Source organism: Phocoena phocoena, chromosome 15, assembly GCF_963924675.1.
Source record: "Phocoena phocoena chromosome 15, mPhoPho1.1, whole genome shotgun sequence".
Lineage (NCBI taxonomy): Eukaryota > Metazoa > Chordata > Mammalia > Artiodactyla > Phocoenidae > Phocoena > Phocoena phocoena.
Window position 1 is genome coordinate 16483681 of NC_089233.1, and position 15404 is coordinate 16499084.

At 49.2% G+C, this 15404-nt stretch overlaps 1 protein-coding gene across 3 annotated transcripts; it reads left to right on the forward strand.

The window, feature by feature from the left end:
• The first annotated feature begins 963 nt into the window (after positions 1 to 963).
• Positions 964 to 12122, forward strand: CLN3 (CLN3 lysosomal/endosomal transmembrane protein, battenin). Of its 3 annotated transcripts, none has more exons than XM_065891810.1 (15): positions 964 to 1314; positions 1473 to 1513; positions 3915 to 4011; positions 5131 to 5202; positions 5616 to 5695; positions 5833 to 5918; positions 6568 to 6640; positions 6726 to 6869; positions 7693 to 7805; positions 8616 to 8662; positions 8744 to 8812; positions 8907 to 8962; positions 9101 to 9194; positions 11498 to 11638; positions 11745 to 12122. In XM_065891810.1, the coding sequence occupies exons 1-15, from the start codon at positions 1270 to 1272 to the stop codon at positions 11862 to 11864; spliced, it is 1278 nt and encodes a 425-aa protein (XP_065747882.1). In that variant the 5' UTR covers positions 964 to 1269; the 3' UTR covers positions 11865 to 12122. The 3 variants fall into 3 exon arrangements, with proteins under 3 accessions (XP_065747882.1, XP_065747880.1, XP_065747883.1); XM_065891808.1 differs by having other exon boundaries at positions 1275 to 1314; positions 1435 to 1513; positions 11745 to 11864; XM_065891811.1 differs by lacking the exon at positions 5131 to 5202 and having other exon boundaries at positions 1275 to 1314; positions 1435 to 1513; positions 11745 to 11864.
• Positions 12123 to 15404: the final 3282 nt, after the last annotated feature.

A 15404-nucleotide genomic window follows, 5' to 3' on the forward strand; every position in this document is an offset into this window, starting at 1 on the left:
CCCTGAGCCTCACTTTCCAAATTTCCAATTAGAGGAACTAGATGAGATCACAGAATCTGAATCTTGGGCCTTAGAATCATCTGGTCTAAGCACCCTTAATGCAGGCAGGAATCCTGCAGCAGCCAGCACCCCTGCCTCTGGTGCGCTATTTCTTTTTTTGTTTGTTTGTTTTTTGCGTTACGCAGGCCTCTCACTGCTACGGCCTCTCCCGTTGCGGAGCACAGGCTCCGGACGCGCAGGCCCAGCGGCCATGGCCCACGGTCCCAGCCGCTCCGCGGCACGTGGGATCTTCCCGGACCGGGGCACGAACCCGCGTCCCCTGCATCGGCAGGCGGACTCCCAACCACTGCGCCACCAGGGAAGCCCTGGTGCTCTATTTCTTATTGCCGAGTCTCTAAGGTCACCTTTAGGTCTAACGTTGTATGTTCATCAGTAAATTTCCTTTTTTGTTTTCTCATCTGTAAAACCAGGGTTGAACTACTACTTTGGTTCTAAGATAATTTGAGAAAAGGGCTCTGTTAACCACCTTGGATACTGCCAACAGACAATTCATGAAATCTTTTTAGGTGGGTGTTATCTTTATGTGCAGTTTCTAAAGCACTCTAAAGGCAACAGAGAGAAATAAGAATGACCTGAAGCTGACTGCCTTTGTTGTCAGCCAGAAACAGTACCGGCTAGGCAGGTGGCCATATTTATTTCTGGCAGTTGCAGAGGAGCTGAAGCCATTCGCAGCCATGATTAGTGCTGGTACGGTAGATCACGGCCTTGGGCGTCCCCAACTAATGTCATGGTTCTTCTTGCTGCTCTTACCCATCCCAGTTTTAAACCGTTGGTTCCAGGGTTCTTCCAGCCTCTCTCAGTCCCCCGCCCCGAAGCTGGGTAGGTCTAAAGAGAAGATCGAGAAAGGACCCGGAAGTGATGAGGACCTTCAAGCACGTGATGAGGGACCGACAGGTGCTGTCACGTGATCCGTCATTCCTGGGTGCGGAATGTTTAGGTGCTCTTAAAGGTACAGGCTGCAGGGCCCCCTGCTTTAGAGGGGGCGGGGGCAGAGTCCGACGGGTGGGGCGTGGTGGGGCGTACGAGGGCGCAAGATGGAGCCTGGGGTTAGGGCCGTGGCTCGTAGAGGCGCCAGTGCAGCGGAGAAGCCGGAGCTGGGACCGGCAATGGGGCGTTGATCCCTCTCACCTGTCGTAGACCCTCATCCGCCTCATCGGAGCCAACTCTGAACTCTCGCTGACTTTGGACCCCTCGGGGGACCTGAACTTGATGCCATGGGAGGCTGTGCGGGGCGGCGCCTTTCGGATTCGGAGGGTGAGTATTCCTGCCCACCCTCACGGGATTGACTTCCTCGGTCCCGGGAGAACGCCCGTTGGCCCATCGTGCACCTGAGAGTGGGGTGGGGGTCAGGCCCTCTTCTTTTCCCCCTTCCAGGAGAGGAGGCCAATCCGGCACTTAGGCCCCCGCCGCAGGACCGTCAGGGGACCCATTGGAAGAACGCGGTGGGCTTCTGGTGAGTGGCCTGAAGAAATCAAAGTAGGGTGGGAAGAGGGAAGCAACAAGCGGGGTGAGAAAAGAGAGTTGAGCTTCCAAAAAGGAGCTGAATCCACAAAATATTTACTGAACCGCTTGGTTTGCCCTGAGGCCGTGTGTAAATTTCCCAAATTTCGCTCATTCCCTTATCACCTTCACCTTTGGGCCAGGTTCTCATATGACCTGCAGGGATATTTTCTTCATGTTTTTACTTCAACCAAGTCAGCCTTTATTTTATTTTTTCATGAAAATAATATCTATTCAAATTCAGAATTCGTGTCTCTGAAATTTTCTGTGTGACCGTTTCTGAGATGAATATCAGTAACAAATCATTTAATTTCTAGACAAATCTCAATGTCATCGGTTATCTTCTTGATTTTAGTTTCTCTGAAATTTCGTTTCCTCAGCTGTAAAACGGGATAATAGCAGGCGCCTTGCCATGTTGTGAGGATTTTATTTTATTTTATTAATTTTTATTGGAGTATGGTTGCTTTACTATGTGGTGATAGCCTCCACTGCACAACAAAGTGAATCAGACGTACACGTACAGATATCCCCTCCCTTTCGGACTTCCCTCCCATTTAGGTTACCACAGTGCATTAGGTAGAGTTCCCTGTGTTATACAGTATGTTCCCATCTGTTGTCTATTTATACATAGTATCAATAATGTATATGTGTCAATCCCAGTCTCCCAGTTCCTGCCTCCCCACCCCTTTCCCCCTTGGTATCCATACATCTGTTCTCTATGTCTATGTCTCCATTTCTGCTTTGCAGATAAGATCACCTATACCATTTTTCTAGATCCCATATACATGCGTTATTATATGATACTTGCTTTTCTCTTTCTGACTTAACTTCACTCTGTATGACACTTTCTAGGTCTATCCACATCTCTACAGATGACCCAATTTTGTTCCTTTTTATGGCTGAGTAATATTCCATTGTAATTATATACCACATTTTCTTTATCCATTCCTCCATTGATGGACATTTAGGTAGCTTCCATGTCCTGGCTATTGTAAATAGTGCTGCTATGAACATTGGGGTGCATGTGTTTTTTTGAATTATGGTCTTTTCTGGGTATATGCCCAGTAGAGGGATTGTTGGGTCATATGGTAGTTCCATTTTTAGTTTTTTAAGGAACCTCCATACTGTTTTACATAGTGGCTGTATCAATTTACACTCCCGCCAACAGGGTATGAGGGTTCCCTTTTCTCCACACCCTCTCCAGCATTTACTGTTTGTAGATTTTTTGATGATGGCCATTCTGACCGGTGTGAGGTTATACCTCACTGTAATTTTGGTTTGCATTTCTCTAATAATTAGTGATGTTGAGCATCGTTTCATGTGTTTGTTGGCAGTCTGTATGTCTTCTTTGGAGAAATGTCTATTTAGGTCTTCTGCCCATTTTTTGACTGGGTTGTTTGTTTTTTTGTTGTTGAGCTGTATGAGCTGCTTGTATATTTTGGAGATCCAACTCAGCCTTTAAATTTGTAAATACATGTACTTTTTAAAAGAAAACTGTAAATCACTACTCTGGACGGAAAGCCAGTATTTTCCTAATGCACATTTAAATAAATGGATCACTTACCTTTTAAAAGTCATCCATCTACCTCCTAAAATAATTCGAATACTGAGCTTTGGGAAATACTTCTAGCACTAACCTAAACATCAAGGACTTGGGTAACAGATTGGGTTGGAAGAGAGGCTCTCTCTCTGAGCCTCAGTTTCTCAGCAGTAAAATGGGAAGAGCAGCAGTACCACTTCAGAGCCTTGTGAAAAGGACACATGATATCCTGGGGCTGGGTCCTGTTCCCTTCCCATCACTGATGGCAGCTCTGGGAGATGAGAATAAGTGAACCAGATCCTTCATAGATCATGTAGGGTATTATCTTGTTTTGATCTCTAGAGCACTCTGTGAGATAGTCAGGAGAGAAGTTTGAATCCTCATTGTACACATGAGTAGACTGAGGCCACTCAAGTAGGAAGTGGCAGACTTGGGACCTGAGCATAGTCCTTTGGATTTCAAGCCCCCAGTATCTTTCTACCACACCACAGTCAGTGGATGAGAAATGCCCTGGGAACTGAATCATGGTGGGAGCTTGGAGGAGAGAGTCATCAAGGATAACTTCCTTCTCTTCCTGGGAGAGGTCTCAGAGATTAGATATGAACCTAAGTTTGTTGTCCCAAAGCCTGTATTTCTAACCTTCTCACTAAATGGGGATGGGGTCTGGCGATAGAGAAAAAAGAAGGCACAAGAAAGGGGGAGGTTTGGTGCTAGGACTGTGGATAGATTGTATATAATTATATGTCTATTCTTCTATGTCAATTATATCTCAATAAAACTGGGGGGTGGGGGGGATCTGTCCTGCTCACTCCAGGCTCCTGGGCCTCTGCAACAACTTCTCTTACGTGGTGATGCTCAGCGCTGCCCACGACATCCTCAGTCACCAGAGAGCACCTGGGAACCAGAGTCATGTAAGTGACCCTCTCTACCACCACCACCATGTTTAGTCCTTATGGGAAGATGAGGGACTCACCCTTGGGCAGAAACCCGCTTGAAAAATTCATGGAATGAGGTGGCTAAGGGGTGGGGCAAGATGGCTAAAGTTCCCAGACCTGAGAACAGGAAGGGTCTTTAAGAATCAATTTGTTCTTGTAAAGCAATTGCAAACTCAAACGTTGGCCAGGTGGGACTATAGTCTAAGGCATGGTTTTTTGTTTTTTTTTTAAATTAATTAATTAATTAATTTATTTATTTATGGCTGCGTTGGGTCCTCGTTGCTGTGCACGGGCTTCTCATTGCAGCGGCCTCTGTTGTTGCGGAGCACAGGCTCTAGGTGCGCGGGCTTCAGCAGCTGTGGCTTGAAGGCTCCAGGGCACAGACTCAGTAGTTGTGGCGCACGGGCTCAGCTGCTCCGCGGCATGTGGGATCCTCCCGGACCAGGGCTCGCACCCATGTCCCCTGCACTGGCAGGCGGACTCTTAACCACTGCGCCACCAGGGAAGCCCTAAGGCATGGTTTTTTAACTCCAGCACTGTTGGTGTTTTGGGCTGGATAATTCTTTGTTGTGTGACTTTCCTGTGCATTGTAGGATGTTTAGCAGCATCTCTGGCCTCTGCCCACTGGATGACAATAGCATATCCCTCACCCTCCAGTTGTGACAACCAAGAATGTCTCCAGACATTGTCAAATGTTCCCTGAAGGGTATAATCATCTCTGGTTGAGAACTTCTTGTCTATGATGAGCTGGAGGATGCAGGCCCAAGGGGAACAGCTACCACCTTGCAGGTCCAACAGGGAATTTGGTCCAAGAATAGATTTTTCTGGAAACCCAAATTTTTTAAATGAAAGTTCCCGAGTGTGTTACCCAAATAAAGTCACTTACAAGGCCATCTTTGGCGTGTCGACCATTTGTTTGAGACTTCTATGGAAACCTCGCCTTCCCCCTTGTGCACGTAGAGGAACTGAGGTCTTAAGAAGCCAGTGCTGACCCAAGGCCATCCTTCAAGTTAGAGCAAAGCTGGGAATGGAGCCTGGCCCTGTTTGTCTGCACTCCTGCCTCCCTGGGTGAAAGACTTTCTTGTCTCCCATCAGGTGGACCCAGACCCAACACCCACCTCCCATAATAGCTCATCTCGATTTGACTGCAATTCTGTCTCCACAGCTGTGAGTACCCATCTGGTCCTCCCTTTACCCTTACTCTGGGTCTTATAGACCCCACCCACACCCCCTCAGCACCCAGCTGGCACTATCATGACTCCACTAATTAAGACTGCCATTTACTGAGCCCTTTCTGTGTGCAGCATATATTAGCTTATTGAATCCATACAACAGTACTGTGAGTTAGGCTATGTACTCATCCCCGTTTTCTGAATAAGGAGACTGAAGCTCAGAGAATGTGAATACCTTGACCCACAGCTAAGGAGAGGCAGACCTGGGACTGGAACTCAGATCTGTGTGACTTCAGAGCCTGTGTTTGTAGCAGGTCTAATGGGCTGGTTTCTATCTTTCCTTGGCCACTTGGTTGGGAGGGTTGTCCCTGGGAAAGTCTGGGGTCTCACTCTGTTCTCCTGTCCCAGGCGGTGCTCCTGGCAGACATCCTTCCCACCCTCGTCATCAAATTGCTGGCTCCTCTTGGCCTTCATCTGCTGCCCTACAGGTCTGGGTGGAGGTGGCGGGAGGAGAGGCAGGTGGGATCTGAGAGTGGGGAGGCTGGGAGGGCAGAGGAGGTGGCGGGAGGGCTGGGGAGCTGAGAATGGCAGCTGACCATCCCCACCGGCCCATATCTCCCTTCAGCCCCCGGGTGCTCACCAGTGGGGTTTGTGCTGCTGGAAGCTTCATCCTGGTTGCCTTTTCTCATTCGGTGGGAATCAGCCTGTGTGGTGAGTGTGAGGTTTTGTGTGTGGTGAGTGTGAGGTTTTGTGTCAGGTGGGGGGTTCAAAGGAACTACAACAGAGCATTGGTGGGGGTAATCTCCTCAGCTTCCCAGAGGAGAGGGATTATTTTTGTAACCCCCGAGAAGCATGCTAAGACTGTCACAATAGGGGACGGGAGATGAGGTCGATTTGGAGGGGTAGGCGGTGGGGAAGATGGGACGAAATGGACAGATCAGATGGAGATCGAGATGAGCAGTCACCAGGCATCTGTGATGGAGGTGGAGGAGGCATCAAGGATGAGTTCTTGGGAATTCCCCGGCGGTCCAGTGGTTAGGACTCGCTGCTTTCACTGCCGTGGCCTGGGGTCAACCTCTGGTTGAGGAACTAAGATCCCGCAAGCCTTGCAGTGCGGCCAAAAAAAAGAATGAATTCTTACTCTTGATTTGATAATTGGGTGGATGGAGGTACCATTCCCTATGAGAGGACATGCAGAGGAAGGGGTTGGTTCTACTTCAGATCTGGAGCCCAGCCTATCCAAGGGATCTGTTTTTAGCCCCTCTGCGCAGATGCAGAGGAGGCTGTGGCCACACCCCTTAGGGAATTGAGGCTATTGGGGAAAGGCTAGGTAGGTATGGCCATGCTTGTCCTTCTCCAGGTGTGGTCTTGGCTAGCATCTCTTCAGGTCTGGGGGAGGTCACCTTCCTCTCACTCACCGCCTTCTACCCCAGGTAAGCAGGCAGAGCAGGGAGTGAGGGGAGGGGTTCCCACTGCTGGCTTTGGTCCTTCTTAGTGCTACTGTGTTCTCCTTCTCAGGGCTGTGATCTCCTGGTGGTCCTCAGGTACTGGCGGAGCAGGGCTGCTGGGGGCACTGTCCTACCTGGGCCTCACCCAGGCTGGCCTCTCTCCCCAGCACACCCTGCTGTCCATGCTGGGTATACCCGCACTGCTGCTGGCCAGGTAAGCGGCCTGGGCTGGGAGGAAGAGGGATTCAAGGAGAGAGAACTTGATCACCATCCCAATCTTCAGATCCCTACAGCCATGTGGGGGGATGTGGGTTCTGGACTCCAATAGGCCCGAGTCTGAGTTCTGGGCTGCCACTTGTTAACTGTGTTGTATGGGACGAGTTACTTTACGTCTCTGACCCTCAGTTTTCCCATATTTCAAATGATGGTGGCTTTCCTTTCTTCCCCGTGCGGTGACATGCGTGAAGCATTCATTACAGTGTGGTTCCCACAATGAGGGGGCAAGGATAGACTCTGTTCATTTTGTGTGTATTTTCATGTGAATTAGGAAAAGTTTCAATTGGTCGACCAAACCTGTGATTTCACAGATTATCGCTTAGGATAAAGCCGTGTAGAAAAAGTGAATCAATTGAAAGGGAAATATTAAATAAAAAATATATACACAGAGGGAATGTGGATATGGCAAATGTCACGAAGGCAAAACATAAGTGACCAAACTTTGGAAACTTCTGGCCTAGCACAAAATGAACACGTGATAAATGGTAGCTAGAGCGATTATTAGAAAAACAACAACAAGAAAACAGGGCTGACACGCTTGGCGTGAGCCAGGAATCAAAACGAGGGCCCATGGATTAGAAACAACAAGGAGATACATTTCAGTTCCAGAGAAAGAAGCATTTTTGCACAGTTGGAGTTCTCTGGCCAAGGATGGAGGGCCTTGGCGGAGAGGAGGAATGAGGGGGGCTGCCCTGGGAAGAAGTGGCCTTTCCAGCCTGACAGAGGCTCTTCAATCTTCTTTTCATTCTTCCCACTTCCAGCTATTTCTTGTTGCTCACGTCTCCTGGGCCCCAGGACCCTGGAGGGGAAGGGGAGGCAGACACGGCAGCCCGGCAACCCCTGATAAACAGCGAGGCCCCAGAGTGGAAGCCAGGTAGGAGACACAGTGACCGTCAGAGCGGTCACTTTCTCTGAGTTTCAGCCTTTTCCTCTCTACTGTGGGCAGTCAGAAGAGGGAGTGGATAGGCATGCTGGTTATGGTGAGAGCCGATCACATTCATCTACTCAGGAAATACTCACTGAGTACTGACTATGTGTTGTACCATTCATAAACAAATAACAGAATCGGAAGCACGTTGTTTTCACATGTTGATAAGTACTAGAAGAACATAACAGAGGGATGTGCTTAGAAATGACAGATGGGGGGGACTTCCCTGGTGGTCCAGTGGTTAGGACTCTGCGCTTCCACTGCAGGGGGCACGGGTTTGATCCCTGGTTGGGGAACTAAGATCCCACATGCCATGCAGTGCGGCCAAAAACAAAGCAAGAAATGACAGATGGGGGGAGGAAAGGGGTTCTATTTATGAATGACAAGGAGTCAGCCCTGTGCACATCCAGGTGAACAGGTTTCAGGTAGAGGGAACAGCAAGTGCTAAGGCCCTGTGGTGGGAATGAGCTTGGGTGTTCAAAACCAGAAAGAACGGCCCACTGTGGCTGGGTAGGGGTGTACCGCCATCAGGCTGTACAAGAACCATGAAGAAGTCTCATCTAGTTACTTTTTTTTTAACCATGGTAAAGTATCCATACCATGAAGTTTACCAATTTAACCATTTTTAATTGTACAGTCCAGTGGCGTATGTGCATTCACACTCGTGTGTTGGCTGGCTGATTCTTGCACACCAGCACCCCTTTTCTGAGTCAGTGTGCCGACCTCACCTGCCCTTCTCTCCCTGCCCCCCTGCAGGCTCCAGCTCACACCTGTCCCTTCAGGAAAGGTGGACCGTGTTTAAGGTACGGACGGTGGCTCTGGCATGTCCCCTGCGGCCAGTGTTCATCTCCCAGCCTCCCGCTTATGTCTCCTGACCCTTCCAGGGCCTGCTGTGCTACATCGTCCCCTTGGTGCTGGTTTACTTTGCTGAGTATTTCATCAACCAGGGACTTGTGAGTGAGGGCTGCCGGGAGGGGTGTGGAAATAGTGATGAGGGTGGGGACCCACACATCCCCGTCCATCTCCCCCGTCTGGTCCTTGCTGCAGTTTGAACTCCTCTTCTTCCGGAACACGTTCCTGACTCACGCTCAGCAATACCGCTGGTGAGAAGACTGAGGGTGGGTGGCAGCACGGCAGTGGGCTGGGGGGCGGGTCTTTGATGGTAAGGACTGGGGTTGGGAGGGGCTGCCCTGCCGAGTAGGCACCAGAGGGGCTTCCTCTTACTCCCTGCCCCCTTGAAGGTACCAGATGCTGTACCAGGCCGGCGTCTTTGCCTCCCGCTCTTCTCTCCGCTGCTGTCACATCCGCCACACGTGGGCCCTGGCCTTGCTACAGGTACTGAGCCCCTGGCCCTCACTCTCCACCTGCCTTGGCTCCCAGCTTCCCTAGGCCCCGATGCTTCCCTCCCTCAGCAGGGGTTATTGATTGCATACCGTCATGTTCTAAGCACGGGGAACAGAAGCCAGCAGGGATCTGTGTAAAATGAGTGGCCTCAGGAGCCAGGCAAACCTGGATGCAGATCCCAGCCTCTGTACTCAGTAGCTGTGTGATTTAGGGCAGGTCCCGGAACTCATCTGAGCCTCAGTTTCCTCATGTATAAATCAGGCATGGTTGTAAGAAATAGAAATGTGAAGGATGAAAGAACAGGAATCTGTATTGTGTCTTAATCAGCTAGAAGCACTTATTTAATGATTATTTGCCCAAGCCTCATGCAGAGAGGCAGGCTTTTAAATAATGTTTCCAACGATAAGAAAATGTTCAGTTCTTTTATTCTGGATGGTTAATTACAACAGAATCAGTGACATTGGAGCCAACAGGTTACTTATCTCAAGGCTGGTGAGCAAATTCATGGCGAAGGTCATGTAAGTGATTAAGCTTTAAATGAACGAAAATACCTACAACAGTCTAACAAAAGGAGTTTTACTTAACCAGCATTCATGTTTCATTGTCACATGTCTACGGCCACTGAAGGTAACTATTAAAAAAACTTCAACTCTTTTTTTTTGGAAAGAGAACATGATTTTAAACATTCACTTCTTCTTACTTGTTTCTAAATGTCAGAGTTCTCGGTGGTCAGACTTGAAAACACTTTAAAACAAGTCATTGGCAACCTCCAAATTATTCTTGGTGACTCTAATATCCCTCTGGGCCATAATCTTGGGACCAGACGGGCATATAAAACATCGCCTTTAAAATAAATCTTCAACTCTTACAGGAAAGTTCTTTGCCCTTTTTAATAATTCAATTCTGTGATAACAATATAGAGAATTAGGGTAGATGACACTCTAATGTTATGTCAACAGCAGGCAGATATCCTCTAACTTTCTTCCTTATTTGCCTGAGCAGGACTGCCACCCCAGGGCTTTGTACCCGCCAAGTCCCAGATTGTATCAACAATTCTTTTTTTTTTTTGACCGTACCACATGGCATTTGGGTTCTTAGTCCCCCGACCAGGGATCGAACCCATGCCCCCTGCAGTGGAAGCACGAGTCTTAACCACTAGACCGCCAGGGAAGTCCCTGTATCAACAATTCTTAACTCAGGGTTCTACATTAGATGCCACTGAAATGTGTAGCTTATGATTTTAGCTATAATTTTAACCAAGGTTGCTTCATAGAATTAGCAGCTTATAATCATTTAATTCCATTACAGAAAGTGTCTGGCCTAATGCTCCAGATGAAAGCATCTGCAGTGTTTCTAGGGTCATGTTAGTATTACCAGAGTGTGTTCTTTGAAATGCAGATCTCTGAGCCCACCTCACTCTTCCTGAATTAGAACCTCTGAGGGCAAGGCCTGTGTAGGTAACAAGATCCACAAGTGATCTGTGTGTACATTAAGCATGTGAACCACTGGGGTGGCCTACACACTGGGGAGGCAACCCTGTGCACTGAGGACTGGGACAGTGGGATCCCCTGAAGGACTGGGGCACAGAGAAAGGGACCTACACCCTTGGGTGGGGTCAGCAAGCCTTCTTAGAAGGCGTGGGAACATCTAAGCCACGGTTTCTCAACCTTGGTGTTATTGCATTTCGGGCTGGATCCTTCTTTGTTGTGAAGCTGTCCTGTGAGCTGTAGGATGTTGAGCAGCATCCCTGGCCTCTGCCCACTGCATGCCTGTAACACCCTCCCTTCCCAGTTGTAACAACCAGGAACATCTCCAGATGTTGCCAAACGTCCCCTAGGCAGCAAAGTCACGCCTAGTTGAGAACCTCTGGTCTCACCATAGCCTCAGTTTGATAAAATAGAGGGGAACCTCTCCATTCAGGAAGACTCTGGGAGGAGGAATGAGATCATAGGAGTGAGAGTGACCCTGATCCAAGCTGAGCTGTGAACGGTGGTGACTAGGGGAGCCCAAGTGGGGGAAGGTGGGATAGCATCACAGGCGGTAGGAGTGACACGGGCAAAGGGAGAAGGGGAGGAGACCCCCAAGGTCTAGGATGCTGGGATGCGGTAGGGAGAAGGCCTACCCCAGATCCCAGGATCTGGTAGGCCAGCTGGGTGTTGGGATTTGATCCAGGCCTGTCAGCCCTCACCCTCATCAGCATCTCTCAGAACCGGGGCCCGCTGGACGGGATGGCACCTCCCTTCCTGCCCACCTCTGGTCCCAGGCTCAGCCCTCCTCTCCACCTGTACCCACAGTGCCTCAACCTGGCCTTCCTGCTGGTGGACGTGTGGCTGAGCTTCCTGCCGAGCATCTACCTCGTCTTCCTGATCATTCTGTATGAGGGATTTCTGGGGGGCGCGGCCTACGTGAACACCTTTCACAACATTGCCCTGGAGGTCAGCACCAGTCGGTCGAGGGCCGTGGGTGGGTGGCCTCTCTGGGAAAGTGCCAGGCAGAGGTAGCTAGGACTGAAGCCTCACCCCTGCTCCCCGCCCTCCCCAGACCAGCAGTGAGCACCGGGAGTTTGCCATGGCAACCACCTGTATCTCGGACACCTTGGGGATCTCGCTGTCAGGGCTCCTGGCCCTGCCTCTGCACGACTTCCTCTGCCAGCTCTCCTGACACTCTGACTCCTTGGAACATAGGACACAGTGACCTGGGCCCACACTGACAGGCGGGCAAGTCGGACCGACCCCAGGCCCACGGCCCAGAGCCCACCCGTGAGCTCTGCCCCCAGCCATCCCTACACGGCTGGGATGTAGAAAAGTGCTGAGGTCCTGTTCCCCTTTGATGGAGGGGCAGCGGTTTTCTTCCACTCCCAAGCTGCTTTCGGGGAATTTCTTTGCATTATGCCTTCAGAATAAATGCCTATTTTATCAATTGACTCTTGTGCCATTTTTCTCTCTGAAAAAACATTTTCTTCTATTATAAAAGCAGGAAGTTCACTTTGGAATATATACAGGAGCGTGTAAAGAAAGTCTTTCAGCAAATTGTCTAGTCTTTGAGGCTTTGCTTATTTGTTAATTCCTTTATTCACACCTGGGTTCTACAATGAATGTTTAGTTCAACTTTTTTTTTTTTTTTTTTTGCGGTACGCGGGCCTCTAACTGCTGTGGCCTCTTCCGCTGCGGAGCACAGGCTCTGGACGTGCAGGCTCAGCCGCCACGGCTCATGGGCCCAGCCGCTCCACGGTACGTGGGATCCTCCCAGACTGAGGCACGAACCTGTGTCCCGTGCATCGGCAGGCAGACTCCCAACCACTGCGCCACCAGGGAAGCCCAGTTCAACTTATTTTTGTGATGCATTTCAAAGTAGGAGGTTGACTGCAATACACCTCCCTCTAAATGCTTCAGCATGCACATTTTTACCTAGAATCCAGTCTATTTTACAAGTCCCTTTTTTTAAAAATTTATTTTTGGCTGCGTTGGGTCTTCATTGCTGCACGCGCAGTCTTTCTCTAATTGTGGCGAGCGGGGGCTACTCTTCGTTGTGGTGCGAGGGCTTCTCATTGTGGCTTCTCTTGTTGCGGAGCATGGGCTGTAGGCGCTCGGGCTTCAGTAGTTGCAGCACACGGGCTCAGCAGTAGTTGCGGCTCGTGGGCTCTAGGGCGCGCGGGCTTCAGTGGTTGTGACGCACAGGCTTAGCTGCTCCATGGCATGTGGGAAGTCCCAACAGTACCTTAAAAAAGGACTTGTAGGGGGACTTCCCTGGTGGCACAGTGGTTAAGAATCCACCTGCCAATGCAGGGGACACGGGTTCGAGCCCTGATCCAGAAAGATCCCACGTGCCGCAGAGCAACTACACCCGTGCGCCACAACTACTGAGCCTGCGCTCTAGTGCCCGTGAGCCACAACTACTGAGCCCACATGCCACAACTACTGAAGCCCATGCGCCTAGAGCCTGTGCTCTGCAACAAGAGAAGCCACCGCAATGAGAAGCCCACGCACTGCAGCAAAGAGTAGCCCTTGCTCTCCACAACTAGAGAAAGCCCACATGCAGCAACGAAGACCCAACACAGCCAAAAATAAATTAATTAATTAATTAAAAAAATAAGGTACTATTTATATACAGTAAAATATACAAATCGTTATATATTTTTAAAGTAACTGAGGTTGGCTTGGCAGTATTTCCCATACTTCACTGTTAACCGTCTCTACCATATTTGCAGTATCTGTGCATAACAGTACATTTATTAAGATTTTTTGGGAATTCCCTTGGCGGTCCAGTGGTTAGGACTCTGTGCTTCCATGGCAGAGGGCACGGGTTCCGTCGGGGAATTAAGATCCCATGTGGTGCAGCTAAAAAAAAAATTTTTTTTTCATTAAAGGGAATTTCCTGGTGGTCCAGTGGTTAGGACTTAGCACTCTCACTGCTGAGGGCCTGGGTTTAATCCCTGGTCAGGGAACTAAGTTCCCACAAGCCTCACAGCATGGCCAAATAAATACTTTTCATTAAAGCAACTAATTTTTAATAAAATTCACTCATTTTAAAGGGAAACGATGTTACTATTGAAATCATGAGTTTGGAATGCTAGTTATATATATTTTTTCTATGACACATTAAAATAAATACATAGGACTTCCCTGATAAATACATAGGACTTCCCTGGTGGTCCAGTGGTTAACACTCTGAGCTCCCAACGCAGGGGGTCCGGGCTAGATCCCTGATCAGGCAACTAGATCCTGCGGGCCACAACTAAGACCTGGCGCAGCCAAATAAATATTTTTAAAAAATACTTAGGGGCTTCCCTGGTGGCGCGGTGGTTGGGAGTCCGCCTGCTGATGCAGGGGGCGCGGGTTCGTGCCCGGTCCGGGAAGATCCCACATGCCTCGGAGTGGCTGGGCCCGTCAGCCATGGCCGCTGAGCCTGCGCGTGCGGAGCCTGCGCTCTGCTGCGGGAGAGACCACAACAGTGAGAGGCCCGCATACCGCAAAAAAAAAAAAAAAAAAAATACTTAGCTGTTGGAGTGTAAAACGAACATTCAGGTACTACCACCTGAGGCCACCTCATCTCTACCAGTAATGCTTGTGGCCCACACTCAGGGGAAGTGCCGACACAGTGCTTGATAGCATGGGCTTTGGCAGTGGAGAAACCTGGTTTTGGGGTCCCAACTCTGCTATTCAGTAGCTCTATGATCTTAGGCAAGTCTCTCCATCTCTCTGCACCTTAATTTCTTGACGTGTCAAATGGGAATAATAATAGTATCAACACAGCATAAGGTGGTTGTGGAAATTACATGAGCTCCTGGGAAACCATAGCACTCAGTATATGTTAGCTTAGATCATGCTATGGTTTGAATCCTGCCTTTACATTTTACATTGCCTTATGCCAGTGGTTCTCAAACTTTAGTGTGCACCAGAGGGCTTGTTAAAGCACAGATTGCTGGGACTTCCCTGGTGGTGCAGTGGTTGAGAATCCGCCTGTCAATGCAGGGGACACGGGTTCGATCCCTGGTCCAGGAAGATCCCACATGCTGCGGAGCAACTAAACCCATGCGCCACAACTGCTGAGGCTGCACGCCACAAATACTGAGCCCGCGCACCTAGAGCCCGTGCTCTGCAAGAAGAGAAGCAACCGCAATGAGAAGGCCATGCACCACAATAAAGAGTAGCCCCTACTCACTGCAACTAGAGAAAGCCCACGCGCAACAATGAAGACCCAGTGCAGCCAAAAATAAACTAATAAAATAAATAAATAAATAAAAAAGTACAGATTGCTGGGTTCATATCCAAAATATATAAAGAAATCATACAATCCAATTGCAAAAAAAGGAAATAATCCAATTTAAAAATGGGCAAAGGCACTGCATAGATGTTTCTCCAAAGAAATACGAAAGGCCAACAGGCCAACAGGTACTTGAAAAGATGCTCAACAGCACTAGTCATGGGAGTTCCTTGGTGGCCTAGTGGTTAGGATTCGGAGCTTTCACTGCCATGCCTGGGTTCAATCCCTGGTCGGGGAACAGATATCCCGCAAGCTGAGTGGCACGGCCAACTAGTCATTAGGGAAATGCAAATCAAAACCACAATGAGATGTCATCTCACACCTCTTAGATTAGCCATCATCAAAAAGACCAGAGGTAACAAATGCTGGCATGGTTGTATAGAAAAGGGAACACTTGGGCACTGTTGGTGGGATTGTAAATTTGCACAGCCACTATGG

Bases quoted from the DNA above. Each gene is read 5' to 3' on its own strand.
- CLN3 (XM_065891808.1), top strand. From the start codon at position 1,275: ATGGGAGGCTGTGCGGGGCGGCGCCTTTCGGATTCGGAGG. The intron at 5,203-5,615 runs GTGAGTACCCAT...CTCCTGTCCCAG, and splicing joins GCAATTCTGTCTCCACAGCT to GCGGTGCTCCTGGCAGACAT. The intron at 8,663-8,743 runs GTACGGACGGTG...TGACCCTTCCAG, and splicing joins AAAGGTGGACCGTGTTTAAG to GGCCTGCTGTGCTACATCGT.